This window comes from Onychomys torridus, chromosome 4 (assembly GCF_903995425.1).
Source record: "Onychomys torridus chromosome 4, mOncTor1.1, whole genome shotgun sequence".
Classification (NCBI taxonomy): Eukaryota; Metazoa; Chordata; class Mammalia; order Rodentia; family Cricetidae; genus Onychomys; species Onychomys torridus.
The window spans coordinates 66,075,604-66,098,395 of record NC_050446.1 but is presented as its reverse complement, the minus strand read 5'-3'; the positions used below and the strand labels follow the sequence as shown (position 1 = coordinate 66,098,395).

General features: G+C 44.2%; 1 protein-coding gene across 3 annotated transcripts in view; it reads right to left on the bottom strand.

Annotated features, from left to right (window-relative positions):
* The window catches only part of Ext2 (exostosin glycosyltransferase 2), a 137,796-nt gene that overhangs the window by 45,807 nt on the left and 69,197 nt on the right, over positions 1–22,792 (bottom strand). For all 3 annotated transcript variants that reach the window (XM_036184737.1, XM_036184739.1, XM_036184738.1), the window contains one exon: positions 4,348–4,537. In XM_036184737.1, coding sequence (XP_036040630.1) covers positions 4,348–4,537 — 190 coding nt within the window. The remainder of the gene's footprint in view (positions 1–4,347; positions 4,538–22,792) is intronic.

The window sequence follows — 22,792 nt, the reverse complement described above, 5'->3', positions numbered from 1 at the left end:
AGCCATAGGTCCGGGGGTTAAACTACATACTACTATACCGCTAAAGGAACATAGCAATAAAATGACTCCAAGTAACACACTGCGACACTGATTTATCAGTGTCTCGCTCAGCCCTCATCAGAGAGGCTTCTTTTTGCTGCAGATGGTAACTAATACCCACAACTAAGACCCACAACTGGACAATATATAGGAAGTGAAAGACTTCAGAGCACTCAATCCTCTATGGGATTCTTCCTCAAAGCCCTCCCCTCAAGGCTCAGAGATCTCTGGAAGAGGAGGCAGAAAGACTGTGACAAAGGTGATGGATGACTCCAAGGAAACAGTGTCTTCCGGACACAACAGAACTCACGCACATCTGAACCCACAGAGACTGTGGCAGCATGCACAAGGCCTGCACAGGTTCAAACCAGACAGGACCCCATCACTGCGAAGGATAAGTGGAGATAGGCTCCCACTCTAACCAAGAGGCTATCTACAATTGATGCCCACTGGCAAAGGAAAAAAAAATAGTTTTCTTCAGTGGAGTCTCACTGGGTATATAGACTATGCTCAGGGCAGGCCCCATACCCAGGGACATCTGGACAACACAAAGCAAACTCAATGGTATTCTGGTATTCCTGTAGATCTTTCCTCTCATTTTATTTTGTTTCGGGATTTTTTTTTTTTTTTTTTTTTTTTTTTTTTGTCTTACTGGTCTTTTGCTTTTTTTTATCTTGAATTCTGATTCTGTGTGTGTGTGTGTGTGTGTGTGTGTGTGTGTGTGTGTGTGTGTGTGTATGTGTGTGTGTGTGTTTCTTGTGTTGTTGTTTGTTTTATTTTTTGTTTTAAAGAGGAAGAGAGAAAGAAAAGGAAAATATATTTGGATGGGTAGGGAGACAGGGAGGATCTGGGAAGAACTGGGGAAGGAAAAAAACAAGATCAAAACATATCCTATAGAAATCCTTTTTTTAAAGTTATCAAACAAACAAAAACCTAAAGGTTGAATTACACCTAGCCAAAATGTGCATGGCTAAGCAAATATTCTCTATATCCATCAAGTTTAGAGCTGCAGAGCATGGAAAGAGGAGGGTGGTGGCCTTTTTCTTTTGACACACCTCAAAAATGATGTGCCAAAAACTCACTGAAAATTCTATTGCCTAGCCTACATATTTATTTAAACTTTAAACCTAGCAATTTAGACTTAACTGTAACCCAAAGTTGAAAGTATCTGATTGAATTGAAAAATGAAAAAAAAAAAAAAAAAAAAACTGGGGAGGAGTAGATTGCTGTCTTCGCTAATCCACTCAGCAGCAGACATGCTAACCACAATATTTATCTTAGCAAATGTTGAGAAAGTGGAAAACATCACATTCACCTCTAAGATTCAAAGCCTTAAGCTTCTTTTTTTTTTTTTTTTTTTTAACACATAGATGAAAAATCGGATGCCTGAAGTGACACAAAGACCACAGTTGACAGCCCCACTTACCAACTGAACAAACACCCCATTGGAGATTAGATGCGGCCATGTTCTCCCCGAACAACCATACTGTTGAAGCCAAAGTGCTGACCTAAAACTATCCACAAAAACAGCCAGTCCAGCTAACACACACCACAACCTAGGACTCATCAGGCTGTTTCCTCCTTAGGACCAAAGTATTCAAAAACTAAACTAAACTCATGGTCATAATATTAACCACTATCTTTTAGTAAGGTCTACCAAAAATTAACAAGGCTACCCTGCTCCAAATGCAGGGCTGCACTCTGCCTTTCATCTCAAAGTGTGGAGGTTGGAAGCAAACAGCCTCTTCTTTCATACCTGCCCCCAGGGAAATGACTCAGACCCACAGCTCGTCAAAGTGGCTACGAGGAGAAGTCTCTCTGGCAGGCTTTATGTTCTATTTTTTACTGACAGGTGACAACCGTGTGTGCTTATAAGGCACAGAGTGATAGCTCAGTACATATTTGGCCAGTGGAAAGATCCAATCAGTCACCGGCATCTCTATCACCAGCCAGGAGAGTCTGTACTTGGCCTTGTGGGTAGGACTGAAGGATGGGGCTGGGTGGACATCCTTTAAGAGACAGGAGCAAATACATGCACATGAACTCAGAGTGAAAGGGGTATCTTCCTTCTTAAAGCGGGAGACCCTCTGTAAGTGAAGAGGACAGATAGCAATGCAGGACCTGGACCTCCAGTTCACTTCTTTGGGGAAAGGCAGCTACAACTCACAAAGCCAAGAGTCCCAGAGATGCTCTCTCTAATCCCTGCCCTCATCTTTCATATTTTCTTTCATGGTTCCCTTCCCGAGTCATCCTGTCCTTCCATCTTAGATTATGTCAACACCTTCTTACCTTATACACCCTTTCTTCTCCATCATCATCTTCATCATCACCATCATCATCACCACCTCATCATCACCACCACCATCATTATCATCACCATTAACACCAATTATCATCATCACCACCACCATCATTATCATCACCATCAACACCAATCATCATTATCATCACCACTACCATTATCACCATCACCACCATCATCATCACCACCATCACCATCATCATCACCACCATCATCACCACCACCACCATTATCATCACCATCAACACCAATCATCATCATCACCACCACCACCACTATCACCACCAATCATCATCACCATCATCATAATCATCGTCATCATCATCATCATCATCACTGAGGATAGGATTTTAGGAGTGCTCCACCACATCTAGCATTCCTTTCTTATTAAAAATCAGCCAAACAAAACAGACATTCTGAAAACTGGTCATGTTATAGTAACAAGGTTAAAAAAAAACCCTGGCATAATAAAAAAGCAGCTATGCTTTTGGACGTCACATAGGGCTTTTATTTAAAAGAGCTATTTACTGGGCCAGGGAGATGGCTCAGAAAGTAAAGGCCCCTTTTAAACCACAAGACCACCTGAGTTTGATCCTAGGAACTCATGTGAAAATGGTATGTGAGTTGGTGAGATCGTCAGTTAGTAAAGGTGCTTGCCACCTAGTCTAACCGTTTGAGCTTGGTCTTCCAGACCCACATGGTGGAAGGGCACAGTCTTGCCAGTTATGCTCTGACCTCCACACACATGCCATGGCATATAGACAGACAGACAGACAGACAGACAGACAGACACACACACACACACACACACACACACACACACACACACACACACAAGTTGTCCTCAGACCACTACATGACTGCTGTGGCACACATGTACCTGCATACACATATGTCATCATAACAGACACAATAAATAAAGTTTAAAAAAAAATTAGAAAGCTATTTTACTCAAATTGTGGTTCCTCAAACCTAAAAAGAGAGCACATGACTCTTTCAGAGACTAAACATGCCACAAAGTACATTTTTAAAAAAATCGTCTGAGTCTGCTGCTCTGAGTGACTGTTTCTGTCTGGAAGTTTCCAGAAAATTCTGAGTGGCTTCACAGAGAGAAATAAGGCTGTCTCCCAGCCTGGACTCTCTATCTACCACTGGTGGTTTCCAGGGTTAGCCATGGTGACTTCAGTGTAAGCAGTTAAAGGGACTGGCCATAAAAAGCACAGATACTACTGTCAGGCAATAAACTAGACCTTATCGGTGACAGTGGTGCACATTACAAACTTCAAACTCATTCCTTGCTCTAATCCATCAGAAACTTCCTGGCTTTAATAGGCTCTAAATGGCAGGAGCTTTGAAGTCCTGGGATTAGGGTCGGGAACAGACAGGCTGAATGAGAGGCTAAATGCAGGTGGGAAGAACTCTTGTGCGTCCCGAATTAAAAACAAATCCAATTAATCAAACAGGCCTCAATCCTAGCTGCCACAGCAGTCGACAGGGATGGCCAAGGCAGGGGACAGAGTGATGCAGCAGCTGGCCAGTTCCTGTGAGAATCCACTTTGGGCTGTAAGGCTCCAAGGGCTGGACAGCTGACTTCCCAACCAGAACAGGAGCTATCTTTTTGTTTTGTTTTGTTTTCTTAAAGGAGGGCTCAATATCAGAACAGAGATAAGGGAGCAGAAAACGAATGCCCTTTAAACTGAGTTTTCATGTAAACAAATCGGCTGGGATGGCAGAGGGAAGCTGAGGCCTGTTTTCCCAAGGCAGATAGCCTTTGATCCCCTTGACTCCTAAGCTCTCAAACACTTGTGGCTCAGAGCACGCCAGGGCGCAGAGTTCACTGGGCCACCCTAGAATCCTGTGGGTGAAATGACTCAGAAGAGCAGGGTCAGGTTGCCTTAGCCTGGCAGTGTTGTTGGCAGAGGATAGGAGGATGTGTCCACCCAAAGCCAGTGCAGCTAAAGGGTGTGCAGGAAAGCCCAAGCATGGTACTTCTTCATTCTTCTTACCTTCTGGAGGATTTTTATTCTGATTGTTCCAGACCACCAGCAGCTTGGACAGACTGGGCACCTTGGACACCTCGGTGATGACCCGGAAGAGGCTCTCCACACGGTCATAGGTGAGGACTATGGCAGTGAAGCCTTGTGACTGTGGCGGGATCAGCGGGAGGAAGAGAGGGTTGCTCACACTGGTCCACTTCTGCAAGAGGACAGGAAGGTGTGGATCAGAGAAACTACAGCAATAGCACTAAAGATCTAAGCTGCTGTTCCAAGCGTCCCCTCCACACCCTCTGATGCCACTGAAAAGGGCACAGAACACCTGAGCTGAGAAGACATTTCCACACAGCAGATTTAAAGCACACATCTACCTCCATTTCCTCCCCAAACCACTGAGGTGGCAGCTGAGGACTAGAAAAGAATATGACTCTATAATGGCAGGGAGCTGGAAGAAGAGCTGAAAGGCTGAGCAGACTGAAGAGGGCACAGGGCAGAGTGGGGATGCCCACCTGTACCAGCCAGGGGTGGTGCTTGTGAGCGGAAGCCCAGCGCTCAGGACTCGAACTCTGTGCAGAGGTGCTGAAAGCGAGTCTGGTTAAAAAGCTGGGTCAGGAAGTCGGACTCCAGGCCCCAAACCCTCCCTTTTGCCCACTCAGCCAGGTTGATCCTCTGTGGAAATGGACGGGATCTCCACACAGGCAAGGGTGGCAAACTCAGTGTAAAACTCCATTGTCCCTGCTCCATTCCCAGCCATGTGGCTGTCTTGGCACCTCCAGCTCCCAGGGAAGCCCTCAGGCAGTACTCGGTCCACAAAGACCTACTGATCAGCTTTTAGCGGCTCCCTCTTAATCACGAACAGATTCTGGAATCACAGACAATTCAAGAACATCTTCAGCAGAAGTGGCACAGACAGAAGGAATAGACAGACAAAGCTCAGAGCAGACAGACGACGGATGCACAGAACCAAGTTAAGGCAACAAATGATGTCCCCAGGGAGAGAAGAGCTTTCACCCATGAAGCAGCAATTCTTATTTTAAAAGATCTATCAAAGATCAGAAAGAACTCTTGGATGTTAAAAACCACTAGAGATTGTGTGTGTGTGTGTGTGTGTGTGTGTGTGTGTGTGTGTAAGGGTGAGATTTCTAAGCTAAAAAATGGTAAAATATTCCAAGCCAGTAAAACAAAACAAAACAAACAAACAAAAAACAAAAAAAACAAAAAACAAAAAAAGGAAAAAATAAGACAGAAAAGAAGAAAAAAAAGCAGGGTGGTCCAACATCCATTCAATAGGCTGTCCCCGGGGGTTGGGGATAAGAACTCCAAAGCACAGAATATGAAGAAATGAATCTGTCAAAGAAGTTAAGCATGGTCTCAGTACACGATGGGAGAGGTAAAAGCTTCAGACTGCAATGGACCAAGAAAGAAGAAACTCAGGGGCGTTTAGAGAGAGAAATAAACAAGCCACCATTTCTGCACGGAGAAGCAGGGACACTCTCAGCAAAGGTGAAGAGTTCTGAACGTGAATTCACTAGACAAGTCATAAAATCTCTCCATAAATTAGAAATTTGGTCAAAATAGAGTTTTGAAAGTAAGAGGAAAAGGTAATAAAATATAATCTTTTACCTACCATTAGAATGTTCAATAGTTTAAATAGAACAACAGAAATGAAAATTCTGCTCTGCTAATGACAGATAAGAAACTATTATTAAAATGATCTTATATATTTTTAGAGCTTCCTTGGAATAGAATTCATGCTGTCTACAACCCACCCATTTCAAGAATACAACAAGCCTTCGGAGATGGTTCTGTAGGCAAGAGTGCTGAGCGAGCATGAGAACATCCCTAGAACCCATGCAAGAAAGCTGGGCACATGCACACGCACCTATAGGCCCAGTGCTGTTGGGAACGGAGACTGAAGGATTCCCAGGGCTTGCTAGCTACCTAGGACAGCTAAAAAGGAGAGCCCAGGCTCACTGAGACACCCTGTCCCAGGGCCATAAGACAGAGTGGAGATAAACACACACACATACACACACACACACACACACACACACACACACACACACACACACACCCCTCTGACATCCTCATCTGGTTTCTGTATTTGAAAATAGGCATGTACATCCCATTCTCCTCATCCCTATGTGCACACGCATATACTATACATTCATAGAATACAGGGTTCTTGTATATTACATTATTAAAAAACAATGATAAAATATATGCAACATTTCCCACCTAAGTGACTTGTAAGTATACAATCAAAGTCTTATTAACTAGACCCACAATCGTGTGTTAGCAAGTTAACAGCCCAGAACAGCAGTTTCCATGAGGAAGAGGACATGGAAAGTCCCATCTGTCATGCTGACTGCCCTAAACTTCCCTTCAGCCCTTAGACTCTGGATTCCCGAGGTGCCCTATCAATCTCATTTATGCCACTGATGGACACCCATCACCACATGTGATAACAGCTGTCTGCCAGATGTGACAGCGCAGGCTAGGAAATGTACACAAACATATGGAGTACACATGGGATGGGGACTCAGAGAGTCTGAATGGGATTCCTGCAGCCCTAATATGACCAGGATATTAAAGCCTATATAGCCAGAGATGGCCATCATTAGACTTCACAGCTGAGAGAGCCATGACATCATACTGACTCTGAGCTACAGTCTGAGGAGAGTGGCTGATGTTAGAATCCAAACTCTAGAATCTTGCTATCTCTGCTTCAAGTCTCATCCTTCATCTTGTCCTGACTTCTATGGGACTGAAAAGTTAGCAGGTGGCCTTACTCTTGAGTCACAGGTACTCCTCCAGGACCATTCAGGTATTCTCTGCCATTACCATCCCTACTCACATGCCCAGAAATTATAAGCCTTAAGGTCCACTTGAAAAACTCAATTTGAAATGGAGAAGAAAAGGAGGTGGTGTTCTTTTAAAAGAATCATGTAAGACCACCTAATGTGCAGAACTAGGCAAGACTCAGTGCACGGCACCTAAGTGCCATGCACAGGGTTTCCTATCCATTAGCTCATTTGAAACTCAAAACATCAAGTCAGGGTTGTTCTCATCACAGGTAATGGATGTTCACAAATTGTGACCACAAATTGTGTTCAAGATCTAACCTGTCAGTGATGGAACCTAAACAGCCTAGGCATCCTGACTCTGGAACACCATCCCCTCCCACTTTCTACAAACACACTCAGCTGGGTAGGACTTCAGGAAGTGGAGGGGAAAGGAATACCAGCTTTTGCTATATATCTCCCTCCTCATTAAGACAGAAGTCCTGAAAATTCTTGATCCCTATTATCAATTCTGGGTCAATAAATGAGAATCTATCCCAAGAACCTTGACTGCAGAAAGTATATACAAACAAACAAAAAAACATACCACACCACACATACAACCCTGAGACAAAGTGGTCACATACATTTATAAAGGTAAATATCCCACAGACGCAGAAGGAAAACCCATTAGAACAACAAAACAAGGCCTGTGCTGTGGGAGGAGGGAGGAGCATGCCAAGGCACTTGGATGCCTGCACAGCATGGAGAGGAGGAGGCCCAGAGACATGCAAAGCCGGCTTCAGAGGGTAGGTGCCCTGGAATTTAACCCAGGCACCCTGAGGGCACCGGGCTCTGATTTCAAGGTGCTGCCAGGAAAAGGAGCCCTCTCTGGTGAGGTGACAGATTTCGTCCCAGGTGTCTTTAGGAAGTGGTGGTCACAGAAGGGAAGGAGGAAAGGGGCAGTTTGCTGGGAAGAACTGCCATTTCCCAGACTGCTGGCCTGTATCCCAAACAGGGCTGGAGCACCAGCAAAGGCACATGGGGGGCAGATGGAAAGGAGCTTAGCAGACTGAAATCTTGCCAGCCCTTTCCTGGAACTCTGGAGACTGAGATGAGCAAGGAGGCACATGTGAGCTCCAGATCCATTAGAGACAGACACCACTCTACTGTGGTGGACACACTGCCAGGGTTCACTTAGTGACTCCCAGGGTGAGTCAGCGCATTTGGAGTGAGTCTGGGACTCAGAAGGCCTCAACCTGAATAGGCTTTCTCTTTCTTAACAGCTATGCAACTTGGGCAAAGTACTTCATGTCTTCTGTGCCTCAGTTTCTCTATTAAGTCCTCATGACATTGCTGTTACCTTTCTAGGAGGTGGTACTTGGCACAAAAGAGGGACATACAGTCCTGGGCATCCACAGACACTGGGGAGGTGAAGCCAATGGCTGATCTTGTAGAGCTGTTCTTTACATGTCTCCAAAGAGGGTGAGTCTAAGCAACATCAGGTCTCTCTCAGCACTGAGTCTATTTGAAATCACACCTCCTCTCCAGCATCCCCAGCATTCCCCAATGTCCTGCTTTACCTGAATTCTACCCCTCCTACTCCTCCAAATACACTATTCTTATTTCCATGATTTGTTCTTTTCCTTTTGAGCCTCTGTTTTAACCACACCGAAGGCTCTGTGAGGGTAGGAGATCCAGTGCCTGTGACAGTGTCCGGTGCTACTAAAAAACTGGAGAACAGAAGCTTCAGATCCGATGACCCAGGCCCACTCCATTTGCCCTCTATGCAGAGACAGGAAGCAGAGACAGGAAGCCCGGGTTTTAAGAGTTTCTGACTTGATTAATTCATCTGAGAAGTACTTTCCAAGAATCTCACCATGTTCAGAATAGGATTTTATTGTAATATTTAAATGAAGCAGAGGCCTTGGCATTGATTAGTGTTCTGACATAAAACATATTTCTGTCAGCAGCTGTTTCCTCATCCTTAAGAATGGGACTGTGACAGTACCTATTTCCCTGCGGAATGATATTTAAATGAGATTGTGTATGCAAACACTTAGAGCAGAATACATGGCTATTAGTTTAAAGCAAACACGAAACATACACTGATCCTCCCACTGTGTGTTTTTGTCTGCTACAGTGAGCTGGCAATGCAGAAACTATTCCTACCAGTGTTGCTTCAGGAACAAATTGATTATGTCTACATTTCCTAATCATATTCTTCCAGCCTAGATCAGTGTTCAAGATGCAAAGATGGACACATTCCTCACTCGGCTGGAAAGACAGCAGGGTGGAGTGATAAATCACAATGCCAAACAGCAGGCAGTATAACGGGACCAAACAGGATTCCAGCGCAGCAGCAAGCAGAGATCCAACAACAGCCCTTCCCCTGGGGAGGCAAGCTGCAAGAGGGGCAGGCAGGGGAGGATCCAACTGCAGAGCTTGTGCAGAGTTCAGGAGACAGGGAGGGTCCAGGGTCCTGCGGGGTGATGTCTGAAGGGGGAGATCAGAACGGCTGAAGCCACAGAGTGAGAATGAGAAGCTTCTTATGGCAGGCCTTTCAGTTCTACAACTGCATTATTTAATGTTTCTTTTGAGGCTTTCTTCTCCTGAGTGGTGTTTTACTGATGAATGAACATGGCTACCTTTAAAGTTCACAGGTAGGAAGCCCTGGTAAGCAATGGGCTTCTGCACCCAGTGCCACCCCCTCCTTAAACATAATCCCATTTGGCTGCAGAGCTCAGCAGCAGGGTGGAGAAAAGGCACCTTTTAATTGGGGCTCATGCCTTCACAGAAGCTCTGTGCTACTGGGGTAAGGTCAACAAACCAAGCCCAGAGAAATATCCCACTGGAGAGGGACATTTCAAAAAATGGCATTTAGTCACCTCTGAAATACCTTTCAGGACTGACCCCTGCTGGCTGGTCACAGAGAGTGTCTACAGTCTGGGACCTCTTGACCCCACTTTCTGCAGGAAATCAGGAAAATTTAAACCTCCATAATTTACTCAAGACTCTGGCTTCTGCCAGGAAAAAGCAAACAATGCTGGCAATTAACCCTGGTGGCTGATTAAGTCTCCACTATGGCAAGATGTGCCTAGCAGTGGGGACAGGAAAGAAGGCAAAACCATCTTGACTTAGGATGGTATGTACCAAGGCAATTTCCAAACCTATCATATCACAAGAAACTGTTCACTCAGACATCTGAGGAGATGGATGAAGAAGTAGGTGTTATTTTAACAAAGCACTGGCTTTGGCCAAAACGCTTGGCGCTTCTCTCACCCACCTTCCACTCTGCTCGTCTCATCCCTACAATGGACATTTGCTATGCAAGTGAAGAAACTTCCACTGCTAAGCTGAAGCCACACAAAAGTAGACTATGATAGCCATGCCAACGGTCCAGTCTCAGTGTCAGCCACAGGGAAGTGCTTGCCTTCATTTCAGTGGAAGGCTTGAGGCTCGGGTTTCAGGATGCCTTGCAAGGGAGGCCAAGGGAGACTGAGGTTATTAAAGTCAAGGGCAATCAAATGGTTTCTCCTTCAAAAGATTCTAACTCAGGTGACTAGCTTGCACATGGAGGAAGCTGTCCCAGTCCCTTGGCAGCACTGTCCTGGAGCTCTTAGACTCAAAGATTATGGTAGCCCAAAGCCATCTTGATCATGGTTACTGCACAGAAACAAATAGCCTTTGCCAGCCATTCTGAATTGTTCATGCTGGGTTCACTTGGGGATTGTAAGAATCAGGAGGGAGAAAGCCATATTTCATGACCAATTACAGGCCTCCGTCAATCTGACCAATCCCAATACCAGCAGAGGAGAAGCCAAGGACCACTGAAAACCCAATTCCCATTGCTCACCATGTCAGAGATGCTTTACATCCCTCTGTATAACTTCATACAGAAACAAGAGACTTGGACAGATTTTTGAGTCAGCCTATATTTGATGTAAACAGGGGTATTTTCCTGAGTGAAAAGTGAGACGTCAGTGAAGAGAGGAAGAGAGGACCGGCTGTTACACAGAAGCCTGGAGCCCCTGTAATGAGCAGCCTTACCTATTCCTACCTTGATAGAAAGGGCAGTCTTGTTGGTTGTTTTGAAGTTATCAACCCTTACCTCAATGTGGTTTCAATTATGAATTACCAGACTAAAGGGGGGGTGGGGAGAAAGCTTTGATTTATTCTTTTTTGCTCCAATTATGCATGATGTGTTTCCACAGAAGACTTTGAAAAGTATTTCATCATGCCTCTTATCCTGCAGTGGTCAAAGGGCAACACTGACAGGAGTTAACCCTTTCCTGCCTCACCCAGGTTTAAAGAGACTATGGGCGGGTGTGGGCTAAGGCCTCCAAAGCAAAGGAAGCACCGAGAGGGTTAAGAGTTTGCATCACGTTACTCGCTCGCACAAGGGTGGTGTCCCCTGTCTGAAATGGTGAGATGATATTTATGTTAATGGTTACTGGGAGATATGAAAGGGGCAATCAGTAATGTGGCCCATGCTGCCTTAACCATTAAACCTCTAGAGCCCTGACTACCCGCAGCTCTCTTCCAGAGTGTGCTGACGGGCCCAAGTCTATCTTCAAGCAAGATTTCATAGTTCATAGAGGAAGGATTTGAAGACGAGTCTGGAGTCAACCTGCTGCCTCCCAAATAGTAACGGCTTGTTCTGGAAAACAAGAATAATGCCAATGGCCAAATTTCACTGATGTCACATGAGGCAGATACATGGAAGATAAAGATCAAAGGCCAGAGGACTAAGACAACTGTCAGTTCTGGCGACAGTGGCTGCCAGGCTGCAGTTCCTGCTGGCTTTCCAGGCATTTCTTCACAAGCTTCTTTCTGACATCTGGCCACATGTGTCTCCCTTTCTATGTCTGAAGACATTGAGAGCCACAGTGATGGGGGTAAATTCAAACATTTTTGTTGTTGTTGTTGTCTAGATGTATGAGATCTTCTTCTTCGGAGACTGGGCTCTCGATGTTCTCCTATCCGTCTTTATTTGGATAATCTGCCTGTAGTTTATCAGTCTCCCTGGGTCTGAGGCCTGGCATCACATAACAGTTCTGCAAACTCTCAGCCATCACCTTTTCTGAAATGCCTTCTATTTCTCTTCTCCTGAAGCTCCAACTGTCGGCTGTCTACCTCCGTCTACCTCCGTCTACCTCCGTCTACCTCCGTCTACCTCTGTTCTCCACAGCACTTCACAGTTCCACCCATGTCTCTGGGAGTTACGTTCCATCCACTTCTTTGGATCTAATCCTCTAGTCTAAACTGGAATTCTCAACAGCTCAGTTTCTGCTGCTCTCACTCAGGCTTCAGGAGTTTGTGGTTTCTGATGGTGAGCTACTAGAACTTTACTGAAAGGATTGAGACCCAGACTGAGGATAAATTCCTCAAGACGGGGTCTGAGTGTCACTAACATGCTCTCTCCAGTTCCCCCGCAAAGCTTATTTGGACTAGCCTCATGGTGTAAATTTGGCCCACAGCCCACACGGGGTGGGGTGGTTTGTGAGCACAGCTCTCAGTACTGGGCCAATCTAGGCAGGTCGCTTCTTCATGTCACCAAAACACAGCTCTCTATGTCCTGTTATAGGGGAATCACAGGTGATCAGGTGGAATCTTCCAATCACCAAATAACATAGATTTCCATAGTGAACAACTGATATGTACCCATCCTCCCAGGGCACCAAGGGCCGGTTTATTTTGGGGCTCAGCTTCCTCTCATGCCAGCTCAGCAACAGGTTAAAACTGATCCATAATACTTATCTGGTATTATCTTAGTTACTCAGCTGGGAGAAACCTTTCTATATTTACATGGTCAAGTTAGTCATGTACCACCATGTTCCTTATTTAATTTGAGGGCCAAGTGTGTGCATAAACTGAAAATAATTCTCATGAGAATTTGGCAGTAATTATATCAGTTGAAATGATGGGCAGAGAATTTGCACATAGGATAGGCCCTATACTTCCTCAAACCTCTGTTTCCTTACTGAAAAAGTGAGATGATACAGCCATATGAAGGATGTTGGTGATGACAAGTGTGTAGTGCTAGGGATCATACCCAGGGTTTCGTGCACTGTAGGCACACTACCACTGAACTACGTCCTAGCCCAGAAGGAAGGTCCTGAAATAAATGTCTCCCTTCCTTCACTTGTAAGAACTGAGTGAGCAGAACACTGCTGTTGGGGGTATAAGAACTAGACAACAGAAAATATGTAAGACAATCACCTGGATACAAAGAATATTCCTCTGAAAATTTCAATTTTCCTCTACAGAGTCCCATCCAATTCTAAATTCATGTTTCTGTGGTGATATATTGTGTACCCTAATAAATTTGCCTGAAGATCAGAGAATAGAACAAGCTACTAGATTAAACATAGAGACCAGGCAGTGGTGGCACACACCTTTAATCCCAATACTTGAGAGTCACACGCCTTTAATCCCAGCACTAGGAAAGTTCAGACAGGAAATGATATGGGTGGGCGGAGAAAGGTATATAAAGGTGTGAGGAGACTGGAGCTAAAGCCTTTTTGGCTGATGAGGCTTTTCAGGCTGATGAGTCCTAGAGGTAAAAGGTGGCTCATTCCTTTGACTCTCTGATCCTTCAGCATTTACCCCAATATCTGGTACCAGTTTTTTTTTTTTTCTTATTAAAAGACCATTCAGTAATTTGTGTTACATGTTTCCACATGATAGAGCACTATATAGCCTGACCTCTGTACTTGTGGACCTTGCATACAAATATTTCACAAACTGGATTGAAAATACTTGAGAGAAACACTGAATCTGTAAGAACGAGTAGAGATTTTCCTTTCCTTCTCTTACTCCCTGAGCAGTAAAGGAAACTGATGTTCTCAAAGCACTCACACTGAATCAAGCATTAAAAGCAATCTAGAGATTATCTGTCAATAAGAAAACGTGCACAGATTGCGTGCAATTACACCACTTTACACTAGGGACTTAACCATCAGTGGGTTTCAGTATCCATGGGGACCCTGGGACCAATCCCCCACAGATGCTGAGGCTCAGCTGCATTAGTGGCTGGCTACAACAGTAACAACTTTTTAAAGTACCGTGCCATTTATAAAGATTCTTCCTTGTAAATTATACCTCTAATTTTTCACAATCATCCTACTTAAGTATCATCCTACACGATTCGATTCCCACTTTACAACGATAATGAATTTCAAAGAGGGAAGAAACTTACTCAAGGTCAAACTAGTGAATGCTCTTGATTCCAAATTGTGGTTTTCTTTGAAAGTTCAGGCACCAATAAGTAAGGAGGAATTAACTGTGATACTCCTCAGCAGCTATTAGCATCCCTAAGCCCAGCCCTACAGACATCAAACTGTTTCCGAGGGAGAGTCTCTCAGTCACCTCAAGTCACTCAGACTGTGAGCAGAAAAGGAGGATTAAAATGCACAGTTCAAAATGTCTGGGTTGCACTTAGCTTACTGAAGGCTCGGGGGTTAAACCTACCTGCCTGCCTCTTGAAAATCCCTGCTATTATCTGAGGCCTGGCCACTTCAATCTTTTTCTCTATATAGCTCCGAATTTTGCATCTGGCCAGATGCCCACTCTCCGTTTACAGTGCCAAACTACTGTCAAGAAGAGCAGGAAGGGTGGCCACTGATTGCTTTTCAGGTAGTAGAGGAAAAAGTTGACATTTCATCTTCCTATTTCTTGGAAAGGAAGGCAATCATTTATAAGAACCCTCATCTGGCTGTGGCCTCCATCAGTGGGATGGACAGAAGCCAGTGAAACAGCTCAACATAAGCCATAGTAAAAGAATTTGGAATGAGCAAAGAGAGGATTCCAGATGTTAATACTTTCAATAATTCATGAGTTATAACAGTCTGCAAGCAATAAATTTCACTAAATATATCTATGATATGACTGCTTAAGATATTGGCAAAGATAACAATCATTGATTTTATTGGTTTACAATTTCATGTATCAAAAATAACAATTCCACTGTTTGACAGGGATACTGCACCAGATTTGGATGAGTTTGAAAACAAAGTCTTCACACACAATCATCACCCCTTGACCCATCACTTCATGAGGGTCCTGACTGACAGCATCTGAAAGAAAGGCCTCCATGAAAAAACTCATAATTTACTTGATTCCAACAAACAAGGCTCACTTACAGTCCAAAGACAACAATTGAGTCCACTAAATTAGAGGATAAGCAAGTTGACAATCTCACCTAAAACTATCCCATGCTTGCAAAGTTCCAGTAGTTTGAAAGAACCCGTGTGTAGACTTGTGTGCTGGCAGCCCAGTGGCTCTCTCAGCGAGCTCGGCTGTGAGATGGGAAGATTTCACAGGCACTCCTGGGAATGATTAAATTACAGTTCCTGACATTTGAGCTCAAAGCACCACCACAGCTATGAGCAAGAAAATCAGAATTTTTGTATGGCTGTGAGCAGGCAAGAGTGTACACGGGGAGAGCTGGGAAGGTGGAAGGAAGGAGTAGCCTCCCCAACCCAGCAATTTCTTAATGCTCTGGAGTTTCACTAAGGTGCATGTTTTGTCTACTGTGTTTTCCTCTGTTTCTTCTTGGGGGGGAAAGAAAGAAGGCATGAACCTGCAAGGGCAAAAAGGACAGGGAAGCAGACAATGATGGATCAGGGTCTGACAAATTTTTGGAAGCTGAAACACATGGAGTCTTTCTTTTCAAAAGACCTCTTGCTGTAAAACACATAAAAATCTAGGATGAAATATAACAAAATTCTTTTTCAACTTGCAGCTGAGGCTGCAGGAAAAAGGAAACCCCTGGGTCCAAGAACAAAGCAGAAACTCAAGGGAAGTAGTAGGCACTGGAGTTGTGGGCACAGCGGCACCCAGAAGGGCAGAAGCCTCTGGGTGAAAGATGCTCAGCTTCAGTGGCTTGGAGGCCAGAGAGGGAGAGAATGGGAGGGAGACTTGGACACTAGGCCTGTGTGATCAATGAAGGGAGAGGAGCAGGAAAAGCCACCTGGTAGAAGACACAAGCAACAGAACACAGAACACATGCATTCCTCTTTCTAGACCTGAGCTTGGGGAGGTGACAGATGTTCTGCTTGGGAAAGTTTAATGAAAGGTAGCCTGCATGCAGGTTTGGGTTTAGCAGAGTCTATGTGAAGTTCAGATACGTCAGCTGAGGAGCTGGTGCGGGAAAGTGATTTATCTCTAGCTACCTTGAGAGTACCTGAAGAAGCATTAATTTATTAACTAATAAATTAATAATAAATAAATTAAGGAAGTAAAACAGAGTGAAAAGCACGTCCCTTCTTAGCTCAATTTATCACATGGTAGAAACACAGAAAACCTCATCAAAGGTAAACTAACCCACACTCCAAAATTATAAAGACTAAGGAACTAATAGAACCAAAGACAAAAAAAGTCAGGTGACCAATGACAAGAGGAGGCCGCACAGGAACTCAGAGAACTGGAGCGGAAGACTGTCTCAGATGCTTCAAGACATGAAAGAAACTAAACGAAGTCAGATGGGTTCAGAGTTCAAGGTCAGCTTAGGGTAGAGCATGAGACCCTGTCTTAAAAATAAAAACATAAGGGCCAAGAAGACAGATTTGATTAAAGTAACCATAGCGTGTTTCTACCAATTACCACTGAATTTTAAAACACAATGGGTAGATAAAAACATGCCTTAGTCACAGCTGAAGAAAACGGGAAAATGGCTGTGAAAATGTGGAAAATCTGAGAAACAAAACCAAACCAACAAACAGAAGATGAAGGCAGAAGGAAAAAAATTGCACACAAATTTAACAAGACTCTAGAAGGATTGATTAGTGAGAAATACAGATATTTAACATTCATAGAGGAGATGATGGGAAATTTCCCAAATAACGAATGCCATGATGCTCAGGTTAAAGGGAAAACTCAGCCTCAAAAGCAGAACCATGGGCAGCCTGCTCCGGCCGGGATCCACATGGGACTCAAATTAGAGGGTGCAAACTTGAAAATAAAAGGATATTTACAGTTTGAAAAGCCACTGTTTCCCTCATATGATGCATATAAAAGGAAACAGTAATGAAGCCCTGGAAAAGCTTGGAAGAAACCTGTGATCCAAGCCACCATCATCACAATGGGACAAACTGACACTCTGTGTCCTCTGTCAAGAACACATGCTTTTGTGCTATTACTCGAAAAAACTCATAATTTGTATCTAACCAGGCAAAAGCATCAGATACCTCAAATCCAAAGATGTCCATGAGCCCCTGAGTACCTTGTCATTTGGACAGGCACCGATCTGCAGCAGCTTACCTATGGCCTGTGTGTAGCTTTGCTTTTGAATAAAGTTACCTTGCTGCTTCGCTAAAGAAGGTGTGTGTGTCTTACTTGCCAGACCTCAGGAGTGGAAGCTACAGAAGTGAGTGTATGGTGGCTTCTTTCGCTCTGGTGGGCACTGTCTAAGTGGGAATATAGTATTACTCTGACGGTGAGAGAATTCTGTATGAGGAATATTCAAGCATACAGGTGCATTATACTTACACCTTCTAGAAGGTTCAGGAACACACCCGAATATATACACATGGAAAAATGCAACTGGGACAGATTATTAACACTGGGGGAATATGAGTTAAGGAGCACATACAGAATTGCTACTTTTTAAAACTTGAATTCTAAACTATCAAAATTTTTTTTAAAAAGTGCTAGTGATACAGATCAGGGACATGACATTTGCCTAGCACACACAAGGCCTGGGTTCAACCCACAGCCTCAGAAAAACAAAGAAAGAAAGAATTTTTAGCCAAGTGTGAACGAGAGGGGCCAGAGAGACTCCATAGGCCTTATTCCATCTTGACTTAGGGTCAGAGAGTCTGAGTTTGTTTTGACCCACAAGGCTGCATAATAGGATGTTTTGGCAAAGGCATGGTTACCAGGTGTCTTATACTTCAAGGTCTAATTACAAGATGCTTTGCCATAAGGCATGGTTACCAGGTATTTTGAAAATTAAGGAAGGGTCTACACTTGTTTGTACTTTGTACCTTGACTTTGAAAGGAGGTCTTTCACCTCTCCTCTTGCTGATGTATAAAAAGCTCATTAGGAATAAACTCGAGGTGACTGTGGTATTGACCCAGAGCCCTTCTGAAGCTGTCCTGTGTCTCTGTGTTTTTCTTCATCTATATCTATACTTTTCATATCTATTATTTCTTAATCCTCACTCCTCCCTTCAAGGACTGTTCGATGGTTGGGCTGGTCCCTGACATGTGAAGGCATATACCTATAGTCCCAGGGTTCATGGGTCTAAGACAGAGGAACACTTGTGTTCAACCTGGGCAACAGTAAGTCTCAAAAAACAAAAACAACGAACAAAAGTCAGACTAACAAGAATGACATAGCAAAGCAAAATCAACCAACCAACCAACCAACCAACCAATCAATCAATTCTATGCTTCCTAACAGTGATGATGACAAGAAAACAGACACTGGAGCTACTTGGAGACATTCAATAAGAAAGTTGGTCAAAGATCCCTTAAACCTAAGGCACAGACAGGCCAACCCCATTCCCAGGCTCTGCAGAAGGAAAGATTATTCTATAGGGCAAATGAAGCTGAGAGATTCCAGACTCACAGATGTCAAGACCAGGAGGCGGGGTGAGGTACCTTCTACAAAATGAAGATTGAGGACCATCTCCTTCCCTTACCCAGTTCCCAAATGCTTGGGGCCCACACTTGTGCATCCCTTCTCCGACCCTCACCCTGCGCACAAAGACAATCCTCCAAAGCAATAAACCAGTCCAAGAGAAGTAGCTATTAACATTAACATCTGTGCAAATGCCTGGGTCCCCATCTTCCCAAACTGAGTGCAGCTCATCGCTGGCAAAGCTCATCGAAACCCAGAGCTTCCAATCAGCTTTCAATGTCTCACTCACAAGAGCTGATGCCACCACTGGCCAGGTATATAAAGAAAGCTTCGTTACAAAAGAGCAAATAAAAAAATTAGAAAAGAAATAAAAGGAAACAATGCAAGGAAATAAAACCACAAACAATCTCTTCAGAGATGGAAAATGATGTACCCCTAAAATAAGAAGAACTGAGATGGTTTTTGTTTTGTTTTAATCAAAAGTTAAAGGATGAAGGAAGGAAATGTCAGAGAAATGAGAACAGAAAGACCAGGTCCGGCAAGAAAAGAAGCGGGATTAATCCACACATTCACCATCCAAGTGGTACACACTGCAGAGAAAGGAGAGGACAGAAGACAACAACCAAATACACAGGAAGAAAATGAGAAAATGTCTCTGTACTGAAAGGTATGGATTTCCAGCTTGAAAGAGCTTGAATCAGCACTGACAGTAAAAACCCTCATGCAAGGGCACATTATTCTCAAATTTTAGAACACAGAAGTTGCCAAGAACTGCGGGAAAAGTTAACATTAAAAGCTGCTGGTGGTGCATGCCTTTAATCCCAGTACAGAAGGCAGAGGCAGGCAGATCCTGAGTTCAAAGTCAGCCTGGTCTACAGAATGAGTTCCAGGACAGTCAGGGCTACACAGAGAAACCCTGTCTCGAAACAAAACAAAAAACAAAAACAAAACTCTATCTTCCACCATAATTCTGAGTCCCACCGCTCATCACACTGAAAATAAGCACATTTCTAGACACACAAGGTGACAGAGCATTACCTCCCTTTCTCTCTCTCAGCTGCTGCCTGAAGAGGCTCTTTGGAAGAAACCAGAAAAGGAAACTGCACAGTGCAGAGGGGAAAAAGAATTCCAGGATGGCAGAGGCTCAGGATAACAGCTATACAGAGAGCCACAGAAGACTCACTCAGACTGTGGCACAAGACAGGCCTCCAAAACCAAAGCAAGGAGCCTAGAGTCTACCAGCACTGACCATTCTACCGTCTTCACCAGAGTGGCTAGTGAAAGCCACAGAGGTAGAACCAAGTAAACTGCAAAGAAAAAGGAGCTATTACCTCCCTGGAAAATAGGGAATCGAGTGCTATTCATGACGTGGCTCAGCTGAAAACCATATGTACATAGCCCCAATTATGCACAAGGCAAATACCATTTTAACAAAAAACAATGAGGTGCTACCAACAGTTTATGCACAAAATAAAATACAGAGGGAAAACAGAGAGAATGGGAGAAAAAGCACTAATGTGGACTGATGGGTGATATCCTTCTGTACGCTGTGAATATGTGTTGCTCTGATTGGTTGATAAATAAAGCCATTTGGCCTATGGCAAGGCAGCTTAGAGGCAAGCAGGAAATCCAAACAGAGAGACAAGAAGAAGCCTGGGAGAGGGTGTGGGACCAGGCAGGACACAGGAAAACTTCCAGCTACAGTGGACACAGTGAAAAAGATGTTTCTTAGTAAGAAGTTTAAAAATTCCATTGTGAGCACTTTGTATGGAATCAGGAAGACAGCCAGAGGAGTTGAAAGACTTGAAAGCAGCTGACCCCAGGAACAGGCTCCAGTTTTTATGTGACCATTTAAATGTGTGAAACAATACTATTTTTAAACAATAAAATGAAGAAATATTGTAGGGGGGGATAAAAATCAAGTGTCAAACTGGTCACAGCAATGTGGCTTTTTTCTCTAATCCACAACTATAATGACCTGGTTATGAGAAAATCTTATTCAAATATTACTTTGGAGACTCTTAAAACAACATTCTGGGACCCAGCCATGGTGCACACTTTTAATTACAGCACTCAGAGGCACAGACAGGCAGATCTCTGTGAGTTCTGAGCCAGCCTGGTCTACAGAGTGAGTTCCAGGTCAGCCAGAGCTACACAGAGAAACCCTGTCTCAAATCAAACCAAAACAAAACAAAAAACAAAAAACAAAAACAAAACTATGCTCTGGGATCGCTGAGCAGAACTGGAGGGAACCTGGCCACATCCCCTGAAGCCCAGTGAGTCTACTGTACTAATTAATACCTGACCACTGGTGTAGGGCAGTGTTGCCAGGGCAGTAAGTGTGTTCTCAATTCCTGCTGCCAGGGCAAGATTCCACATTCTCTAAAACATTATTCTACTCACTGCCTTCCCACATGCTGTGCGATGTCAAGAGGCAGCCAGGTTTGATTCATGAATGCTGGGGCCCTCAGAGTGTACCTCAAGCAAAGGCTAGAGAGAGGCAGGGCCACATCCACAGTAACAGGGGGTGGGGATTCTCCCAGTGTCACCCTTGGGACATACAGACATATAGATGTCTGTTATACAGTGGAGGAGCCCTTCCACTGCAAAAGATTTGATTGACATGGTTGTGATCTCAGCCACACCCCCAAGTTTGTTCTTTCATATTCCTTATATAGTCCCTCCATTCAAATCTGGCTCAGTGCCTGGTCCTGCCTGCCTCTGTCTGACCAGAATCAGCCAAACACCTTAGGTCTTGCATCTTTCCATCTGTAGACCAAAGCCCAGCTTTCTTTACTTCCTGATTGCTGAACTTGAGACTTCTGGAGCTTCCCTGCAGCTCTTCACAGAAAAGTCTAGAATTTAAGGTAGCATGTTAGACCACTTGTGCAAATGTTACCCAATTCATGATATACCTCTAAGAACAATATAACTCAAAAATTTTTTACTTAAAATGCAAACTAAATTTCTGAATTGCATACATATTTTTATCTTATCTAGGCAGTAAGAGGAAAGGGCCTGAGAATCAGCCAAGAAGTTCCTTGGGGAAAAGGCCCTCAAATTCCAGAGGAACATTCCACAACCCAGAAGCTAAAGGGCAGGTGTTGAGTTGAGCCAGACAATTTGTGAAACTGATGTCTTTCCCACTGGAGAGTTCTGCTTCAGGTGTCTGACCAGCCTTCCTTTTGCAGAACAAGCACAGTCACTATGAGCAAGAGCTATCTGGACAGCTGAGTGCAAGCAGCCTTTAGCCATAGGTGTGGCAGAGACAGACAGAGCCCAAACAGCCTCTGACGCTTCTAATCTAAACCCTGCAGGTCAGAAGGAGGGAAGAGGTGAGGCGAGATGAGCCTTTCCGAGTCAGTGAGCCAGGGTGTGGAGAAAAAGTCAAACTCCACATCAAAGCGTGGCCTTTAGGTCTGTAGCATACACTAGACCCAAGGCCTGAGAAACTACTAGAGTGTGAGTTCTATGCACCCACCCTAACCTTAAGCTGGACCTTGGGGAAGACAGGCAGGAGTCTGTATTCAAGTATCCCAGATTTGCCCAACTGAGCCCATGGTTGGCACCTACCAACTGGGAGCTCTCACAGACCATCTCAGTGTGTAGACAGTCCTCTGGACTTTACATTTCCAAAACCTGGATTTGGACAGAGGCTTACAGGAAGTCCACATAAATACATAAGCCTTATGTGACTGGTCGACGGCAGGTAAGTCACCCCTCTAGCTGGACTTCAATGTAACAAGTTTTGTTTTTCCATCTTACTCTTAGACAATTATACACTTTAAGCAGCCTCCACAAATTCCTCACTAATTTTTATCAATAGACATGATGAGAATTCCTATTTCTCTACCTTGTTCCAGGTCTGATGTTTTAGTCAGAACAAACAAACTTGGGGCCTACAGTTGTAGTCCATCATGAAGGGAAGTCAGGGAAGGAGCTCAAGGCAGGAACCTGGAAGCAGGGACTAATGCAGAGACCATGGGGGAGTGCTGCTTACTGGCTTGCTCCTCATGGCTTGCTCAGCCAGCACTGAGGACTACCAGTTTAGGGATGACACCACCCATGAAGAGCTAGACTCCCCTAC